Source organism: Lissotriton vulgaris, chromosome 6 (genome assembly GCF_964263255.1).
Source record: "Lissotriton vulgaris chromosome 6, aLisVul1.2, whole genome shotgun sequence".
NCBI classification, from domain to species: Eukaryota; Metazoa; Chordata; class Amphibia; order Caudata; family Salamandridae; genus Lissotriton; species Lissotriton vulgaris.
The window spans coordinates 1,268,924,476-1,268,945,014 of record NC_141694.1 but is presented as its reverse complement, the minus strand read 5'-3'; the positions used below and the strand labels follow the sequence as shown (position 1 = coordinate 1,268,945,014).

The following is a 20,539-nucleotide window of genomic DNA, read 5'->3' as shown; positions in this document are numbered from 1 at the left end:
CTTGTTTTGTTTTACTTTGAGCGCGCGCGCTTGTACTTTTTGGTTAAGCACTTCACAAGAATGCACGTTTCCCACCTGCACTGCTTGTTGCCCACTGTTGCCTTTGTGCTTCTCTCCACAATCTTTAATGTTGCATTCATTTCTTTGCCCATGTGCCGATCTCCTCGCCCGATTCATATTGCTCTCACCTGATTCTCCACACCCTCCTTATTGCCTCCCACTCCCCCCTCCTTCTGTCACCCATTGCTTCTTCACTCTGCCTCCACCCTCTGTATTCCTTTTGTCCCCCTCCTCTATGTGTTGCTTCCTCGCTACCCCACTCTCCTCTGTCACCTGTTGCTGTTCTTTACCCCACCATGTTGCTTCTCCTCCCACCCGCGACTTTGCTTCCCATCACCAGCAGCTTTCTGTGTTGTCCCATCCGCACCTTCCATTTTGCCTCCTTGCTCTAGCACAACAGTGTTTTTGTTGTTTTTCCATTTGTATTTTTAGGATCCCTGGGAGCTGTATACTGTATGTTGATATCTGACAAGGTCCTGATGAAGGTGGTCTAATCTTTTTTATATCACCGAAACGCGCGTGACCCTTTGCCGAGCTTTTTGCTCTAAAACTTTTACAAACTGTGTTATGCAGAGGGTCGGCTGGTCATCTGTTTACATCTACCATGTACGGATGTAAGGTGTATGAAGTTTTGTGAGAGTATGAATGCGTATGAATGGTGTATGCGATGTATGTATTTATTGAATACAGTCCAGGGACATTGTTGTTTGTGTTTTTGTATAGGTATGTTTAAATAATATCAATTGTAAATGATTGTATTTATTATTTTTTGTATTTGTTAAATCTTTGACTCTGAAATACCTTTATAAAAAAGGAGACAATATATAGAGAACAGATAAAAATAAAAAAGAAAGAAATGAAATGAAAAGAAATGAAATAATGAAGTGATGTGAAAAAATAAAGACAATGAAAAATCTTTATGGTTAAATCACTGTTGTGTGAATTCCTAGAATAATAATTGAGAAGAACTATGTCTGATTGTAAAGTATATATAGACTATGAGGGAGGATATTTAGTAGTGTATTGGTTCATTCCCCTCTTCTCCCTAGTCTTCAAGTATTTCCAATAGAGGGGGTCCCCTATTTTGTGCAGTAGCATCAACAAAAGTAAACAAGCATTGGCATAGCCAATAGGTCTCGCTTTTGGGACCTTATAAGTATTTAGTTATGCAGCACAATATGCTTGGTGCAACAACATTAACTGTTGCATGGTTAAACACTTATAAGGCCCCAAAGGCGAAACCTATTGGCTATGCCAATGCTTGTCTCACATGTCAGACGCCCCAAAGGTAGGCCCAAGGTACCCCTATGGGCAGGGTGCATTGTATGTGAAAGGCAGGACATGCCCTAGTGTGTGTGTGGCGTGTCCTGATAGTGAATACAGCCAAATTCGCTCTTCACTATTGTAAGGTCCCCCCTTCCCTCCTAGGATGGATCAGGCCATTCCGTTATAACATCTTATAAACCTAACGGGCCCGGAGAAGGAGGCAAGGAAATTAAGTTTAGTATGCCTGAACTCAGAATCTAAAGACACAGCTTTCAGCAAGGGTGCCCTTTTCATTCTGAGCTCACAAAGGCCACTTTTAGAAAGAGGGTATTATTTTGCTCGGCCGTCCTGTGTGTCTCTGCTGGAATGTGGATTGCCTGTCAGGGTTTTGGATGGCGGAAGGCTGGGGAGCGGATGTGGCTCCAGATGGTCCTGGTAGGTCAGGAAGGGGCTGAATAGACCTGGGCTACGATTGGGAAGAGGGAGGAGATTTCCTTGCACCTGAAAGGGCCTGGTCTGCCTCTGACAATGCCGTCTCTACCTCCTGCCTGGAAATCACACTAGAGTAAGCCGGACTGATTCTGGCAGGACACAGATACCCTCTGCCTGAAAGATCAAAGGATGTTTGTGAACAAATACTGGGGCCCGGACCCCTGAACTTTAGAACTCCTCTGGAACAGGATGACTGCCAAGAAGAAGAGCCGGGGAAGCTGCGAAAAGTAACTACTGCTTTCCTGGGTGCTTTGCTGGTCTGACCTGCAGTGACTGCTTCTGTCTTGGGCAGTGAAAGACCTGGACTGGACTTTCTGCAATCTAATTTGTGAGTCTCTCCAAGGGCTTGAGGTAGAGCTTGCCCCTTGTTCACAAAGTCTCAGGAACCACAAAGACTTCAAGCTCTTCTACCCACAGCACTTGGAACTGTGTGTGTTTGTGCTGCAAACAGAGGAAAAGCAACACAACGACGTCTACAACGCCGCTGCCGACTCCGTGTCCTAAAGAAACCGCAGAGGGCACTGCTGCAATCCCGCACCGCAACCTTGGTCTCCCCAACGACGCCTGTTGATGCCGCCACCGAGCCGCTGCTTGCACTGCAACCCGTGGGCACCGGACTCTGCACCGCCGGGCTTCACGAGGACACCTTGGCCTCCCTGACACTGCTGCTCCACGCCGGAGTCTATGCCGCGGCTTGCACCGTGGTTCAAAGGCACCGCTCGTAAGTCACATGATGCACCGCCCTCATCCCGCACCTCACCCTTGGCCTACCGGCGCTGGTGACATTGACTCCTGTTTGTCAGCCTCCGACAGTGCTTCAGCAACGAAGAAAGACCCTGCTTGCACCGTGACCTGCTAGCACCGTGACGAGCACCGCCTTCATCTCGCACGGCAACCTTGGTCTCACCGACAATGGCATCTGACACCGCAACCGAGCCGCTGGTCGCACCACGACCTGGGGCCACCGCACACCACACCGCTGCACATCGCACCGCAGCACCCAACGCCTGTCAGCACCAGCGCTCCTGATTCCATCAGAGAGGGGCCCGACCTGCAACACGAGTGACTTCAAGGGCTTCAAGGCCCTGTATTTCTCACATGTACTGTTTGCGGGTCTTCCCAACACCGTAGCTGGCCCACGACCCCGCAACCAGCCAGCACTGTTGGATTTGTTGTTCACGACGCCGTGATATCCCCAGAGGGAGCTATCAACATCAAGGAACTGGGTTTGAAACTTATTTTGATAACTGCAGATTTGTAAGTGCAGTATTGTCGACTTTTTTAGCGTATTTGGTCTTGTCTTAAAGTATATACAAATATTGGCTATTTTTCTAAACCGGTGTGGTGTCCTTTTGTAGTGCATACATGATATTACTGTTGGTTATGTGCAAACGCTTTACACACTGCCTCTAAGATAAGCCTAGCTGCTTGTGCCAAGCCACCAAGGGGGTGAGCAGGGGTTATTTTAGGAGTGTAACTCCCTTTTCCTGACTAGAGTGGTGGTTTCTGCCTCGCTTTGGCGCAAGTCTCAGCTAGCCAGAAATCCCATTTCTAAAAATAGGGATTTTCATCAAAATCCTTGGCTGGTTGAATGGGAATTAGAATTAACTCTTATTGATTGAATACTGTGATTTATTGCCCAACTCAGAGGCTGGCTCTTCCTTGTCATCCTTAGAAAGATAAAAGGATGGGATGTAGTATTTAGACGAGACCTGAAAGTACAGACAGATTTCTTCATCGGGCACTAATGTCATCAAATTATATTACTGGTCATCAAACATGCAAGTTAGCTTTAACAGGAACCAAGCCTAGTACCAATGCATTCCCTAAATTTTATTACTCATATAAATGACATCCAAAGAAAGGAAGGAAACCTAAATGTTTGCATAAATCCCACTTGCTGTAGATATGACCAGTGACACCTAGACATGAAAGAAGAACGTTTTGTTTTAAAAGGTTAGTGCAATTCTCTTCAAGATGTATTGTATAAAGAGTGGGTTTGATTTAGTCCCCTTCAACATTTTTCTTGTTTGGGTCAGTGCCATTTAGCCATTGCTTTTAAACCATCAGTCACATCTTGAATCAGCCAAAGAAGTCTACATCCCTTACCTCTTGGCATTTGCCATTACGGGTATCATTCCGCCTCATAGGAAGTAAAAAGCTTTAGAAGATGTCAAGGCTGCAAATCAGTAGGACTGGTTCTATTGCAAGACATGAGGGACTATTTTAAACCTGAAAAGTACACTCAATCATCATGTTTTATTTAATTAAGTTCTCTTTTAGGTCCAATAGTCTGAACTTCAGGTTTCTTTTTTCTAGCTTCATGGTAAGGAAGAGCAATGAAAGAGTTTGACAATCATGATTTGTGTAGCAAAATTTGAGTCCATAATTTTCACTCAAACTGTACTGAATGAGAATATCATGAGTGATCTCTACTACTACCCCATACTCCATCAGGACCCATAAGCAGCAGAAACAAGTGAGACAAAAGTGTTTGGATAGCAGCAAGCCGTCACTCTAGACCCGCTTCTGTTTTTCCATGTCATAGAAATAAAAGCAGCACTATAATGAACGTTTCCCTGCAGTTCAACCTTTGTTTCACATTGGGAAAAACAGGGCTATTTATTTTTCCCTTAGTGTCTGACATTCACTCACTTGGTCGGAAAATGTGGGAGGCCCTACAGTTATTCTCTTAACTTGTGCGGGCAGCGGACTTTGCAAAGCTACCTCATTGTCGATCCAGCTTCTGGTCATGCTGCAGACAGTTTCAGTGTCTCTGGTCCTCGATTGGGGGGGAGAATTAGCCACACAGTGGGGATTGCTGTTGGTCCTCTGCAATGTAAGCTTGGTGTCTTTCTTCCTACTCCTTCAGCAGCCACATTGGAATCTGCTCTCAGCTCGAACACCTGGGAGAGCTGTGCTGAGGGAACATAGTCGTTGGGGGCTGAGAAGAAGAGACGCTAAGCCAGGGAAGGTCAAAGGATTGAGCTGCAATGCTGGGGGTAGGGCTTCTCACCTTACCACCCCTTTTTAACACACATGCTGTTTTCAATTGACTGCTCATAGTTGTCGTGTCTTGTGAGCTAGCAATAACGGGACCCTTTTGGTTCTTGATGTACTCCGTCGAACTTTGACGTAAGTATTTAGGTGTAGGGAATAAGTACATGTTTAGAACATTGAGTTCGCAGTTACACGCTGAGGAATAAATAAGTGTAATACTAATCTCCATGTGTGGCGTGCTAATTTACTAGTATGGACTAGGGAGGACGCTACAAATGGTGACAAGATAGGGGATATGCATCATGAAGATGGACAGTGATCTCCTAGAAAGCTTGTTGTGGTCCAGCCAACTCCTTGTTTGTGCCCCATGTACCATAGTCGAAGAAAAGATCGCCCTTTGGTCTATGTGGAGTCAAACCACCACTCCAGCTACTTACTTATCACTGGCCATAAATTCTCTATTAAGGCCGTGAAAGAGGCAAGGCATCTCTACGCAACACTGAGCTAAAAATCGTAGAGATTGATAATGCTAAAGACAGAAACAACCAGGTACAGCGAAGCACTAAAATCAGAAACAGATAAGGGCGAGAAAGTGCAAGCAGCGAAAATAGCAAATACAGAAAAGAGCTAACAGCAGCAGTGAAAACCAGGTTGAGAAAATGTGGTACTTACCCAGAAGCCGAGTGAAGAGAGTCATAGCACAGCTGTGGGCACCGTGACCCAAGCAGAATACTCAGGGTTGTGAATACTGAGCTGCTGATCCTTGATGTGGACAAAACTAAAGGTGCCAGATGCGTTCCGTACAACTCAAAAGTCCTTCAAGAGTTGAAAAGCTCCAATGGCCACACGATAAGAAGCTCTACCCATTCAGATTGGCCACAATGACTCTGAAGCAAGCAACTTGCAAGGACTTGCTGACAGTTTGAATGGTGCAAGTCCGGGTCAGCGGAATAGACTCTAAATGTCAGTAAGTTCCACAGCTGGTGACACAGCCGCCGCCTTCCTAAAACCACCACCTAGTTTCAACACTGCTAAAAAGCAGAATATTGGTTACAGATGGAGTGCCTGGATAAAAACATTTGATGATTTCATTGATGCACTGGAAGAAACAGATAAAAAGATTGTCAAATAGCTAAAAAATCTTGCCAGGAAAGGAGTAAAAGAGATAATCAAAAAATTACCAAGAACTGACAAAGTCACATACCATCAACTCAAAGACGCATTAAATCTCAAGTTTAGTCCGATGCCGAATGTCGATAACGAAAGATACATTTTCAGTCAGGAATGACAGAAAGCTGGTGAAACAATTGACAAATTTGTTGAGAGACTTGATACGCTCATCAAAAATTGTCCAAAAATTACACTAAAATTACACATTTGCTGCATACCTTTTATCATCAACAATGGTGCGTTGATATATATCATGCCTGGAGATAAATACAATAAACTGTCTCCACCGACCCATCTCACAGCACTGAAGACTAAAGTGTAAACATGGGCTGCATCAATGCCATTAAAGAGTCAAGGTTCATTCACAGCAACCATGAAACACAAAAGGACAAAAGTACAAGCACCCATTTGTGCATTTCAAGGTACTGCGTCAAGTGCCTGTTTACTCAGTTTCCATATTGCTGCTGATATGGGACTGATATCTGTGAACTACAACATGAATGCTCATCATGAAATAGTTAGCCAGTTCCCGCCGTTGTTTCATGGATTGGGAAAACTTAAGACCAGTTAAGACCATGAAAGTGTAGCTGCACATCAATGAGGACGTTCGTTCTATTGCTCAAAGACATAGATAATTTGTATTTCATCTACAAAAAGCTGTTGAGAAAGAACTTCAGACATTACTAAAACATGATATCGTTAAGCGATTTACTTGTCCAACTCTGAGGATTTCGCCCATAGTGGTAGTGCCCGAAAAGGACAGTGAAGGAACTGTACGCATCTGTGTTTATATGCGTCAAGCTGACACAGCAATTGAAAGAGAACAACATACTGGTTTGCATACTGCGGACATGATCACACAGCTAAATAGTGGCAAGGGCATCTCTCACCTTGATCTGAACAAAGAGTATCATCAAGTGGCAGATATAGACACTTAAGATTCAGTGTGAAATAAGCTGCCAAACCTTTTCAAGAAGTCATTCGATGTATCATACATACTATCTTGAATTCCTTCAATTACAGTGATGACAGATTAGTTTTCAGAGCTACACAAAAGGAACACGATAAAGCTCCTAAACAGGTGTGTCATTTACTTGCTGAAGCAGGTTTAACTTTGAATGCTGAGAAATGAGAGTTCCACAAAACAAAAACTCAAATTCTTTGGCCATATCTTTACTGATGGGGGCACGATGTCGGATCCAGCTATATTTCAAAATTTGTCAGCCACGAATCCCCCGCAAGATATTTCCATGTTACATTCATTCCTTGGCATTGCCAAGTACTGTTCCAGATTCATACGTGATTTTGCCACAGTAAGTTCTACCTTAACAGTTTTAACAAAAAGAAATCCATCATTTTACTGGTCACATGAATGCAAACAAAATTTAAGAAAATCAAGCATGCAATTGAGAACATCAATGAAATGGCCTGCTTTGAGCCTACTCTCCAAACCGAGGTTGTTATTTAAGAAAGCCTGGTTGGGTTGGTTGTGATCCTTGCCCAACATAGTGGACACCCAAATGATCAAACGCATATTGTTGCATATGCAAGCAGAAGTTTGTCACAAACTGAACGCTCCAATTTGCAACCTGAGAAAGAAAGCTTATCAGTACTGTGGGCTTGTGAATATTTCCACGTATTACTATATGGAAAACCTTTCACTCTTGTAACATTGCTTACCATCTTTGTCAAGCCAAAATTCAAGATGCATCCTACAATTGAACATTGGGGTTTGCAATTTCAGGAATATGACTACACGATTATGCACAGACCAGGGAAAGATCAAGACCCTGCTGACTCCTTTTCACAAGCGCCAGTACTGTGCTCTAGTACCCCTTCCAAAGCGGCCAGAGCATATATTAACCTGCCACTATTTCATTATAACAGATCATTGCTGAAATAAGCAAAGACAGTGACATGTTGATGCTAAAAGACATTGTTTCACATCACTACTGGAAACAGCACTGTCGACCTCTCACACATGACAAGGATTATCAAAAGTTCAAAAATGTGAAAAATGGACTGTTTATTACTCAAGAAGGTATTGTCTTACAAGGTTCAAGAATTGTCATATCGGAGAGTTTGCGACAACAAGTAATTGAAGCGGCTCATGGAGGACATCGTCGAATTTGTGCCACTATATGAGCTCTCTGAGGTCGAGTTTGGTTTCTTTTTCTTGATAAAAGAGTTGACAGGGAGTTTAAGGCCTGTCATTTGTGCAATTGCTTATCTCCCAAAACCACTAACTATGCCTTAGAATAAGTTTGATTTGTCAAGACATGTATGGGAGAGAATCGCTGTTGATTTCTTTGGTCCTCTTGACAATGCACATCATCTTATGGTGGTTATTAATGAATACCCTAGTTTTCCATTGGCAGAAGATCTCTCATCGACCACTCAAGAAAGAGTCGTCAAGAGGTTAGATGCTATTTTTGCAACATGGTGTGTTCCTTCAATTCTAAAGTCTGACAGTGGCCCACCATCCAACAGTCGAGATTTCAGAGACTTTCTTAATCATCTTAATGTGAAGAGTCAGTAAAGCACACCTCTTTGCTCACAAGCAAATAGCGATGTCAAACGCTTTATGAGCACTCTTTAAAAGACTGTCCAGTTGTTGAAATGTAAATGTCATGCATTCATTCTGCTAGTACATTGTTCTGTGTAAAGTTAGCATTCGCTGCACCATTTTAAGGTGAGCCGTCATTTTGAGCCATGATTGAAACTAATGTCTGTCTCATTTTGTTTGCCTCAACAGAAAGCAGCTGCAATATTTTCTTCTGTATGTCTCCAAGGTTGAGCTTTGCTGTGCTAATGAATAGACTGTTTGTCATCGCATACCTTTATCACTAGATATGCCTGCTCCCACTTTTAGAGTGGTGGGTGCTGGACGAGTAACCTTGGCTCTGACATAACATGTACCCGTCCTGAGATTGCACCTCGTCCTTCTGTATCTCCATTGTTCACTAGCTACCAACTGGAAATTTCCAGTCTGGGCGTGTCTTTAGTGATCCTGAAAATGTACTTTATACATTGTCCTGCTGGTAGAGGTAAGTCCGTCTACAGCAATCTGAGGAGGCTGGTCAGACCGGACTCCACTTGAGTGTACTTTCAATAAATATCTTTGGTTTGTATTCTCTACAGTCTGACCGACTCTTCATTTGTGAGGAAGGCTGAGAGGTGGTCGAGAGTGACCCAGGTGACCCTAATCTGGTCACTTCCTTCAGTTGGTGCCCGTACAGGGACTCCATTGTGTGGCCCATCCCAGGTGAGAAGGTGAGGGCCACGTCGGGTCAAACTGGCAGACCGAGGATCCCTGCATGACAGAGTCTTGTACTTGCATCTGCCCCGTCTGTCTGACTGTGCGGGGCCTCGTCCAGTGGCCATCCCAACTGGGGTCCTGAATGACGAAACCCTTGGATCTGACCGTTTGGTCCTTTGTGCACCAGGTGAGTTTGCTTTGGTTCTTTGTGGCTATGGTGCCATTTTGATTTGTATTTGACGCGGTCTGAGGACCTTCTTTGGACAAGCGCTTGGATTTGTTAGAGTTCTTTATGAACATGGTACCACTTTGATTTGTATTGATGTGGTCTGAGGACCAATTTTGGGTAAAGATATTTGCAAATATCTGCTCGGCATAAAAAATGAACTTGTTTTCTTTTGAGAAAATGCTGTGCCTTAGCAAAGTGTTTTGTTTGGGCTGTCGTTGTTGTTCTGCTGATGCTCGATTGGAAGAAAGTCAGCCTGTGCCTCCAGAAGGCACCCCAAATTTTGACATGTATGTAAAACATGGGCTTGGGCCTATTATGTTTAGTACATTATGACACAAATATACGAGGGACAATGTTGAGTTGCAGTGGCCGTTGACGGGCACTTTTGATGAACAGAAAATTAATTTTCTACAGGATAAATTGTTTGCGAAAAGGAGTAGGCAGTCGATTTTTGATTCCCTCAGAACATGGCAAAAGGAAGCTAAACAGAGACTAATGAAAGCAGAGAAAGAGGCCCCGAAGGGGAGAATGCAGACGTTGACTCAGAAAGCCATAGCGCATGATGGAGAGAAAATAAAGTGTGCTGATAGGAAGTTTAGATTGCAATGCGAAAAGTCTTATGCTGCGCGATAAGAGAATGATACTTTTGTGGGGGAATTTCTGGATGCTCGACCCACGACTCCGTATGCCCCACAGAGGGTATACCCTGTACTTCCTCCGCAGCCCCTGCTACCCTTTTCTTTTGTCTCTGTTGTCTCTGTCTCTGCTACTGTTGCCCTGTCCGCCTTAGCCACAGCACCTCCTGTCCTTTCTTTGTCATCGCCGTCTGTGGCAACTACAACTGTTAACACTTCAGTAACACCTGTTGTTTCAGCATCCCTTTCACCAGCTCTTACACCCATGACCCAGCCAGCAGTGACATTATTGCCCGGTACCTCTGTTATTACTCCCACTGTTTCCCCTATCCCCTGATGTTGCAGATCTTGAGACACCAGTAGGCGGCCCTGAGGATAGCGACTGGACAAAATTCAAGGACCGGTTAGGGCGGACATTTATACGATCTGATGTGGGGGAAGCTGATAAACAGGTGGTGGCTAATCAAGCAGCTCAGTGGGCTCGTAACCCCATTTACAGTGGGGAAGATGTGTGGAGTGTAATGAAAGATTATGAGCCTTTTGTACAGCAGTATGCTCTTAAACATGTCGGCTACTTTGTTTGGACTGTGGGAACAGTGTTTTAAAGATGTTGCACTCCAAATTATTTACGATATTAGGGATCATGTATATGCTTCTAGTATGGCACCTGGTGAGGTTTTTAATAATATTACGACATTGGTTGCTTACCGAAATAGACTGCTTGAAAAGAGCCTGAAGACGGTATCCCAGTTTCTGAGGAGGGAAGTTCATCCCATATTTCACCCTGAAATACCTGAGCTGCCGGTTCTAAGAACAATGGGTTTATACGCCACGGAAAAGGAGTGAGTTTTTGTCCCTTAAATCTCAGCTGCCTGACCCTAGGAAAAATACGACTTAATATTTTAAAGAATTCACTGAGGATGCTTCTTCGACAGTGATGACGCTTGCGGGTATTGAAATGTTCTTTGGCTTACTGGTGCCCGTTGATATCTGGAGGCAGGTGCACACACAGGACCTCGTAGTGGAATTGGGTGGTACCTGGGATCAGATTAAAGCATGGGAACAAGAAAGGAAGCCTGGGAAGAAGCCTAAGGCCGAGATACTAGCTTTGCCTGGTCAAATTATTATGTATATGCACTCTCTCATTCAACCGAGAAGGGTAGATGGGACAAGTTAATGGCATGTCATCAGAAGAAAGATGACAGTGTGTCTGACTTTTTCACTAATTTTGAAGGGGTATTTTTGGGATTTTAGCGGACAGGATTTATCAGTGGAGGGAGGCATCAATTGTTTCTAAATAGATTTGTTAAGAACTTGCTTCCTGAGATTGCGACTAGGTTACGGGCTTCGGAGAGTACCTGGACTACTTCCTCCCCTTCTGTAATATTGAATATGGTGCAGTATCATGTGCACAGGGAGAACGAAGAGAAGGAGAAGGTGGAGAAAAAGCATAAGGAATTGAAGATGAAGGTGTTGTTGCAGCAGGTTTCTAGGGGAAATGGTGGAGGACAAGGTGGTTTGTACCGGCAGCTTCCGTGGACCAGCTGGAATGCCATGCCTGTAGGACCGAATCAGGCTGCGTATTGTAAAGAGGAGGGACATTGGCGTAGTGAGTGCCCGGTGTTGCTGCAGAAAGTTGCAGCCCCTAGAGGACAATGTTCTTGTGGAGCTGGTGGGCAGGGCAGAGCTCAGCATGTCACAGCCTCACAGGATTGTACGGGTAGTAATTACTTTGATGACACTAGGGGTGGACAGTATTAGCATGATGACTATGATGTGGACAAGGTGATGGGACTGTCTCACAGCTTGAAAGCCAGGGACGGAGTGAGGGACCAGTTCCGATACATGTAGATAAGCGTGGTCCTTACGTGACTGCAGATCTGCATGGCTCAGTTAAGGAATTTCTGGTGGATACAGATGCTATGAATAGCTCTATTTCCCGCTCACTGGTCCCCGGGGCATCTCTGCCTGGCCATAATAATATTTTGGTAGGAATTTCTGGTGTACCGGTTGTAAGCCCCATTTCTAAACCTCTTACACTGACTATAGGTCCTTTTACTGTAGATTTGCCGTTTTTGTTGACATCTAATTGTGGAGAAAATTTGATGGGCTTGGATTTATTAAAGAAGTTGCATGCAACCATCTATTGTTCCCCGGAAGGTGTTTACATGACGATAACCCTGAACATAGTCAGCACTAAGCTGTGTCTGTCCAAAGATGCCCCCCTCCTTGCTGAATTTAAGGATGTGCCACCCACGTTTGGGCAATGGGTGACGTGGACGTAGGACTTTTGCAAATACCCCCAGTTTTTATCAAAGTTAAAGACAATGACGTTTTTCCTTGTGTTCCTCAGTATAAGATACCACAGGCAGGGGAGCAAGCCTTGTTGCAAATTATACAAGATTTGATTCAGTCAGGGGTTGTCGAAGAGACAACTGCAAATGTGTATAATAGCGCTATTCTTCCCATTCTTAAGAGGGCATCTTCGAGCTCCTCTGATGATCATCCAAATGTTTATTGGTTTGTGATTGGCCTGCGCGAAATTAATAAAATAGTAGTTCCTCAGTTCCCGGTGGTCCCTGACATTACTTCCTTCTACTGCTTAATTCTTCTCTGTCATCGATCTAAAACATGTATTCTTTAGTATCCTGATTCATCCAGAAAGCAGGTAGTTGTTCGATTTTACACTAGCTGGCAGAAGATTTAGATTCTGTTGCGCACCTCAGGGCTATACTGAGAGTCCTAGTATATATAGTCTAGCTTTAAAAGCCCAATTGGATTCTCTCACGTTTCCCTCAGGTAATGTGTTGCTTCAGTATGTAGATGACCTTCTCATTGCTTCTGATACTGAACAGGGTTGCAAAGACAGTACGGTTAAATTGTTGCTGCATCCGGCTCACCACGGACATAAAGTGTCCCTTTCCAAATTTCAATATTGCCGACAGGAGGCCATCTACTTAGGTCACCTACTGTTGAAGGAGTGTAGGAGATTGACTCCTGAGCGCATCGGTACCATTGTTAAAATGCCTATCCCTCACACTCAAAAGGATGTGCACGCTTTTATTGACATTACTTCTTATTGTCGGTACTGGGTGCCTAACTATTCGTTACTAACAAAGCCTTTGCAAGCTTTAACCACTAAAGATGTGCATGAACCCTAGCCTTGGACGACTGAATGTCAGCAGTCTTTTGAGCAATTAAAGGTTGCACTTTGCTCTGCGCCTGTGCTTGGTATGCCAGATTATGCGAAGCCGTTTGTACTGTGTATACACAAAACAACAGTTTGTGCTCTCTCTGTTTTAACACAGGCCTTTGGAGGTAGGCAACAGCAGTGTGCTTATCTTTCTGTGCTTCTTGACCCTGTCGCAAGAGTGCTCCCGAGCTGTCTAAGAGCGGTTGCGGCTGTGGCCGTCTCGATAAGACAATCGGCCGGGCTCGTACTTGATACTGACCTCACAGTCATGGTGCCCCATGCTGTGAATGCCCTTTTGAATAAGGTTAAGACGCAGAACCTCACCAGTGCGCGTCTGCCTGATTATGAGTTAACTCTTTTTGCCCCACATGTAACGATCAAAAGATGTGCCACTGTGAACCCAGCCATGTTGCTTCCCCTCCCTTCTGATAGTGAGGAAATTGATGTACATGATTGTTTCTTCCATACAGAGGCAGAGACGAAAGGATGGGTAGACCAGACTGATGTTCCCTTATCTTACGCCCCAGGGAAACTATATGTCAATGGCTCTTGTTTCAAGTTACCAGTTGGCACTACAACAGCTGCATTCACAATAATAGCACTGCACCTGATAGTTGAGACGTCACAAGTTCCCTATCAGTCGGCCTAAGCTGCAGAGCTCGTTGCTCTTATTCGAGCCTGTGAGTTGAGTGAGAGATTGGCTGTCAATATCTATACTGACAGTCAGTTTGCCTTCGGAGTCTCCCGTAATTTAGACGTCTCAGGGTGCAGAGAGAGTTTCTCACTTTCAATGGGATGAGGATCCAGCATGGCCCCCTTATACATAGGCTCTTGTCGGCTTTGACATTCCCCAAAAGATTAGCGATAATAAAGTGTAGTGCACACAGGAAAATTATTGATGATGTAGGTAAAGGGAATACCTTTGCAGACCAGACAGCTAAGGACATAGCCCGACAAAAGATGAAAATGATGTTTGTAGTAGGTCCCGCTCGGTGGGTGCCCGAGGTCACCATGTTTGAGGATACACTGGAAAATGTGATGGAGATACAGAGTGAGGCAACTATTGAGGAATTAGCGCTATGGCAGGAAAGCACAGCACGTTTGGATGAGGATGGATGTTGGGCTGATAAGTCAGGGAAACAAAGATGGATGTTACCAGATGCATACATCTTTCCCGTAGTCACTATGGCGCACAGGCCAGCTCATATTAGTGCTGAAGGTATTAGAAAGTTGTTGGACCCTGTGTGGCAAAATGATAACATCCCAAAGACAGCTGACTATTTGTTCAAATATTGCATGGTGTATGATGCACAATCCAGGGAAGGGTACCCCTACCACACCGGGAAATTTTTCACCTCCCTCTTTCCCTTTTTTAGTCCTCCAACTCAATTATATAGAAATGGACCGAGTCAACAATTTAAAGTAAGTGTTAATGGTTGTCTGTGCATTCAGTAAATGGGTTGAGGCTTACCTCACCACAGAAAACACAGCCATAGTGACTGCAAAAGTACTCCCTTGTTTCGGCTTGCCCCGTTTGATTTGGAGTGATAACGGAAGTCACTTCAATGCAAATGTTATCCAGTTAGTCTGTGAGGGTCTGCATATCAGACAAAAGCTTCATGCTGCGAATCACCCCGTCTGCGGGATAAGCGTGTGCAGGTAAGTGCGGTGGGGCAGTGGGGCTGGGCGGGGGGATTTCGACTGACGAAAACAAGGGAAAATGAATTATTTATTTAATTTCCCCTAATCGTCTTCTGTCGAAATCCCCCCACCCGGACCCCACTGTGCTTACCTGTAGGGGCCGTGGCTGGTAATTCACCAGAGCAATATCGGTGGGAGAAAATTACCTATCTTGACATACAGCCACAGGACTGTGAGGGAACAGCCATATTGGGTTGGGCTACAGCAGTTATACTCAATGTACGGCCGTAAAACGGCCCCCTTGACCTTCACATGTGGCCTCTCCGGTGCACAGCAGCACGATCTGCTGTTTAGTTGCTGAACACTAAAAATAATGTTAAATAAACAGGCAAGCATTTATTAAACGGCCTATAAATGCTTGCTGGTTTATTTAAACATTTTTTAGACCTCCTTACTCAATCCCTGACCCAACCAGACACCTTATCGCCACCATGCTGGCATCAGTTGTGGCCCTCGGTCGACCAAACAAACTGATACCCGGTGATAGAGGCCATTTTAGAACAAGCATTGGTATAGCCGATAGGTCTCGCCTTTGGTAACTTATATGTGATTACCCATGCAGCACACTATCGCTTATGCACAAACATGAACAGCAGTTATGTCCAGCACTGGAAGCACCTCTCTAGCCATTTCAGAATACTAAAGCGCCTCTTCTGCTTCAGAAAAAGTGACTATCTGGCAACACATACTGCGTGTAGCATGGACCTCTCCAATCACTCTTTAAAATGAGTTTTCAATTATTGCCTTCCTTCGGTCTTTATATAAATCTCTGAATGCTAAGGTTCCGGAGAGGGGAAGCGTGACGCTGCAATACTCCAGGGGAAAAGGAGAATAAAATCCCCAAAATCAAGTTCTTAAGGCCCATTTCTATCCTCCCTGGTGATCGACTACATCAAAATGGGAAGAGAGAAGGAGGCGGGCGAAGAGATGAGTGTCTGGGCTGCTGTGCCAAACTCGATATTTCTTGGTTGGGGGGGGTTATGGGGCAGGGAAAGTACAGTAGTAATCATGCACCGCATGAAGCCAGGGTAAAGCTGGAGACAGTGCAGGGTCTTGAAAGTTGGGGAGAAGGAGAGTCTTGAAAATGATTTGTCTCAGTTTCTATCTGCGTCATTATGGACGCCCTTTTCAAAGGAGTAGAGCTGAAGCCTGCTTAAGTTCCCTGTCTCATTCTATGATCACAATAATGGTGGGGCAGGGACGGGGGGCCTCAGAAGTGCGAATACCCTCCTAAAAAACTGTAAACAAAGTGATACAGAGCCGAATCGAGTCCCCAATGATAAATTAATTGCACTAATAATTAGGCCCTAAAAATAGGCAATGATATGGACAAAACAATTTTTGAACTCTTTGAAATGATAATTTGTTTATGCTGTTACCTAGCACTGTATTTAACAAGTGCCAAGTATTACCCCAGACGGTCTTTTTGTGTCATATCCCTGCTGAGCTGTTACAGACTGTTTTGATATAATGCCTTGTGCGGCAGGGCAACAGTCACAATCCAAAACACCTGGTAAACAACGAAGGAATGTCTTCAGGTGTTTCAAATACCCACCTGGAGTCAGGTATATAAGGTACACACAGCTCTACTGTTTTAATGCACAACAATCACACATCAGTGGAATAGGTCACACCTGAAGATAACAAGTAGATAGTAACGTGACCCTTGAGGAATGCAGCTGCCACCCTGCATGCCGCCCCTCGCTCCCGCAGACAAAATTCTGTGGGACCGAACATTACAAAAGAGCTGGGACATGCACCCGCCTTTAGCCATTTGCATGCTTTCATTATTGAAAGACACCCGCAAAAGCCAATCCAATGTGTGGGAGGAGTCGGACCCACACAGAGTAGACGCAAGAAGCCTCGCAGAGCAGCGCATGCGCGCTGATAGGCTCAACCTAAAAAGATTCAGAAAAGGGGGTGGTTATGGACAGAGTATCTGAATTAAACAGAACACTCATTCCCAGTCAACAGATCAGGGCTTGATCCATCACCGTTTTTTAGCTCACTGCACCATCCCAGCTCAGAACCTGGCTATATGCAAATTAGTCTGTCCCTGGCTCAGTGCATCATGGGAACAGGGCAGACCAAACTACCAAGCCAATTCTTATACTGGGAAGGAAACAAGCTTCCGGGGACCGGTTTCTGGCATTACAGCCGTCTTCGGCCCGGCTTGCTTGAATCCTGATGGTGCAATGAGCAAGGGACTCACATCTGAGTATACCCTTCCACGCTTATGGTGGACCACCCCCTTTTTCTGATTCGTTTTGTCCACCATAAGCGTGGAAGGGTATACTCAGACATGAGTCCCTTGCTCACTGCACCATCAGGATTCAAGCAAGCCGGGCCGAAGACGGCTGTAATGCCAGAAACCGGTCCCCGGAAGCTTGTTTCCTTTCCAGTAAAAGAATTGGCTTGGTAGTTTGGTCTGCCCTGTTCCCATGATGCACTGGGCCAGGGACAGACTAATTTGCATGTAGCCAGGTTCTGAGCTGGGATGGTGCAGTGAGCTAAAAAACGGTGATGGATCAAGCCCTGATCTGTTGACTGGGTAGGAGTATTCTGCTTTATTCAGAAACTCTGTCCATCACCACCCCCTTTTTCTGAATCAACCTAAAAAGAGCACTCACATATTGAAGCCTGTGTGCCCTCTAGAGCCTTTACAATGGTAAGACAGGAAAGGGATAATTGACGTTGAATTAAAGAGGAAAGGCAGTAAAAGGAATACAGTTTGGGATAGTGTTTTATTCAAATTTGTGTTCCTAAGGATACCACTATGGATAATCAATTACCTTTTGGCAAATAAGCAAGCCATATGAACATATATATGTTTGAATACCTAAACACAAGTAAGCCAAATTTAACATGCAATGGGCTTCATTTAAGTTTGCTTAATAATATTTTTAATATACCTTCATATAAATACTGTAAATCCAAATAAGGGTGTGATACCTAAAAACAAGACAAACTGTGGAAAGCGTATTTTGTACACTGTAAACTTCATTCTGTTTCTTATAGAAATGTATTATGTTAGGTCACAATTGAAACCCAGATCTATTGCTGTAATTGAGAGGAATATAACATTTTACTTTAAATGCATTAACATGTGGAAATATAACACATTACCAGTAATATAGAAGAAACAGGAAGTTTGGCAGTGAAATAGCCAGCTGGATCCCCTGCCACGTTGGAATGAAATAGGCAACCCCAGGTATAAGCATGACTCCGAGAGTGAAAAACATCTGCACTACAATCCCAACGATTCTTCGCTGATCTGAGCCAACCAGTTCTGTTACTACGAAACAAGAAAAAAACAGATATCATATGCGTGTTATATGCAGAAATGACTTCGAAAAATATATGCCATACTTATACATTTTGTTCACGAAATTGCACTCGTCGGTCTTATTTTATAGCTATCGGTGCCGGTGTGCGCGCTATAAAAAGGGTACATTTACCACGTACCATAAAAGAAAATACAATAGTGATTTCAAATGTGGTATTATTATACATATGTGTTTTATACAATCAATGAGCGCTAAAAAAGAAAGGCCGAAGGAACAAGTAATAAAAAAGCTTTATAGGGAGAGGAAGATCCCATCGCAGACGTTTTCGCTTGATTTAATGGGTGCAAAGACATTCCCATGTTCCAGTTCAGGAACATTGAGGCATATTATCAAGGCGGGCGATATGAGATTATTGCAGCTTTAGCAGCCGTTTTCGGCCGCAAAGCAGCGATAATTTTATCGCCCTATTAGCACGCTGCCGCTAACAGCAGTTAGCGACAGCTTGTAGGCGATAGTGAGCGGTTTGGGGCCCGCTTTGCATGTTAGCGATATTTATTGCTAATGACATGCAAAGTGGGCGTACCCAACCTGTTAGCGACTGAAAGCAGTCGCTAACATCTCTATCGCCTATAATCAACGCAGGCGTGGCGATGAAAAAATTTGCGCTAAGTGCGAATATCGCAAAAACCTAACGCCTGCTCAGACCACTTCTTAGCCTGTATATCCAATGGGAGGTGGATATATTGAGGTTAAGACCCTATTAGCGATAATGACTGAATATCGCTGGATTTCCAGCGATATTCAGGCATTTTGCCGCTATCGCCGGAAATGTTATCACATTGGAGATAAACGTTGCTAATGGCACGTTATCTCTGCAATAAAATCCGGCGATACGCGGCGATAAATAAAATGCTGCTAACCTTATTTAGCGATAAATATCGCTAGTTGTTGATAATATGCCCCATTATCTTCTGTTCTCATCCCCTGGTACTTGACACTCATGGATTATTAAGCAGGGAGGGATGGTCTTTGAGGCTATTCTGACTGACCTCCAAATCCTGATTCAGGCAAATCCAGGATTTTGCTCCCAAATAAAAGTTACATTTGTTGCAGTAATAAAGAACCCTGTGGGATTTTGCCAGAACGATTTATTCTGGTTAAATCTGGTGGACTTGATGTGGGCAACCAAAGGTGCCTTAATTCTACAGTTTGTAAACACTACACCACGTTGTATCAGCCTTTAATAGGTGTGCTTCTTTTGCTGCTAATGCTGGGCAACTCTGAGTATTGGTCTGGCATTAGGCAAGGCAACTGATCCAGCAGTACAAGGTAACATATATGTACCTTACTAACAGGTTCATTCTTAGTCTCCATTTACCCCCTTGCTCGTTGTCTCTTTTGAGGATCATGATCATCTTTCAGTAATAGGTAAGAGTGTGTGTCTATTCACAGTGCTTCTCTGAAAATAAAGACTGACTGAAGAAGGTGTCTGAATCATTCCATAAAATAATATTAAGTTCATGGACGTTAGATATGGGTTATCATGGGTCACAGCTGTGATCCTGGCTTCCTCTTATGATCGCTGGTACTACTTTTGCGACGCCTGCCAAAATCAGTGTCAGGAACACAGTGGCAGCTCGTCCTTATGGACATCAGTTGCGGCTCTACTGTCTTTGTTTTCTGTCAATTTTTATCACGCTAATAGTGAATTGTGTTATTTTATTCACTATTTTTTTTTAATGGAGAACAAGTAGCTGGAATATGACCTCCCATAGCAGCTGTGGGAAGTAAAACATGCTTTTAAATGTATTGTGTGGGTGCTTTTGGGTAAGAATGTGTTTATGTGAGAGAAAGAGTATGTGTAAGTGTGAATGTGTGAGCATGTCTGAGTGTTGGACCTGGCCATCTTTGCAGGGTTATCCCAAATATTTTTGCCTTCCTCCTCTATTTTTTCTGACCTGTTTTTTTGGTGATAGGACTCTGGGCACTTTAGTACTGCTGGTCAGTGCTAAAGTTCATGTGCTCTCTCCTGTAAACTTGGTAAGATTGGTCTACACCTGTTTGGCATATTTATTTTACCTGTAAGTCCCTTGTACTGTGGTATCCTATATATCCAGGGCATGTAAATTAAATGCTACTTGTGGGCCTGCAGCGCTGCTTGTGCCACCAACAGAAGTAGCCTTTCAAACCTGTCTCAGGCCTCTGCCACTGCAGGGCCTGTGTTTACAGTTTACTGCCACAATGACT

The 20,539-nt window shown here is 44.1% G+C and overlaps 1 protein-coding gene across 1 annotated transcript in view; it reads right to left on the bottom strand.

The window, feature by feature from the left end:
- SLC22A3 (solute carrier family 22 member 3) overlaps positions 1-20,539 on the bottom strand; it is an 821,636-nt gene that overhangs the window by 323,543 nt on the left and 477,554 nt on the right. Inside the window, exon 4 of the mRNA XM_086927388.1 lies at positions 18,132-18,300. Within this exon, the coding sequence (XP_086783514.1) occupies positions 18,132-18,300 (169 nt within the window). The remainder of the gene's footprint in view (positions 1-18,131; positions 18,301-20,539) is intronic.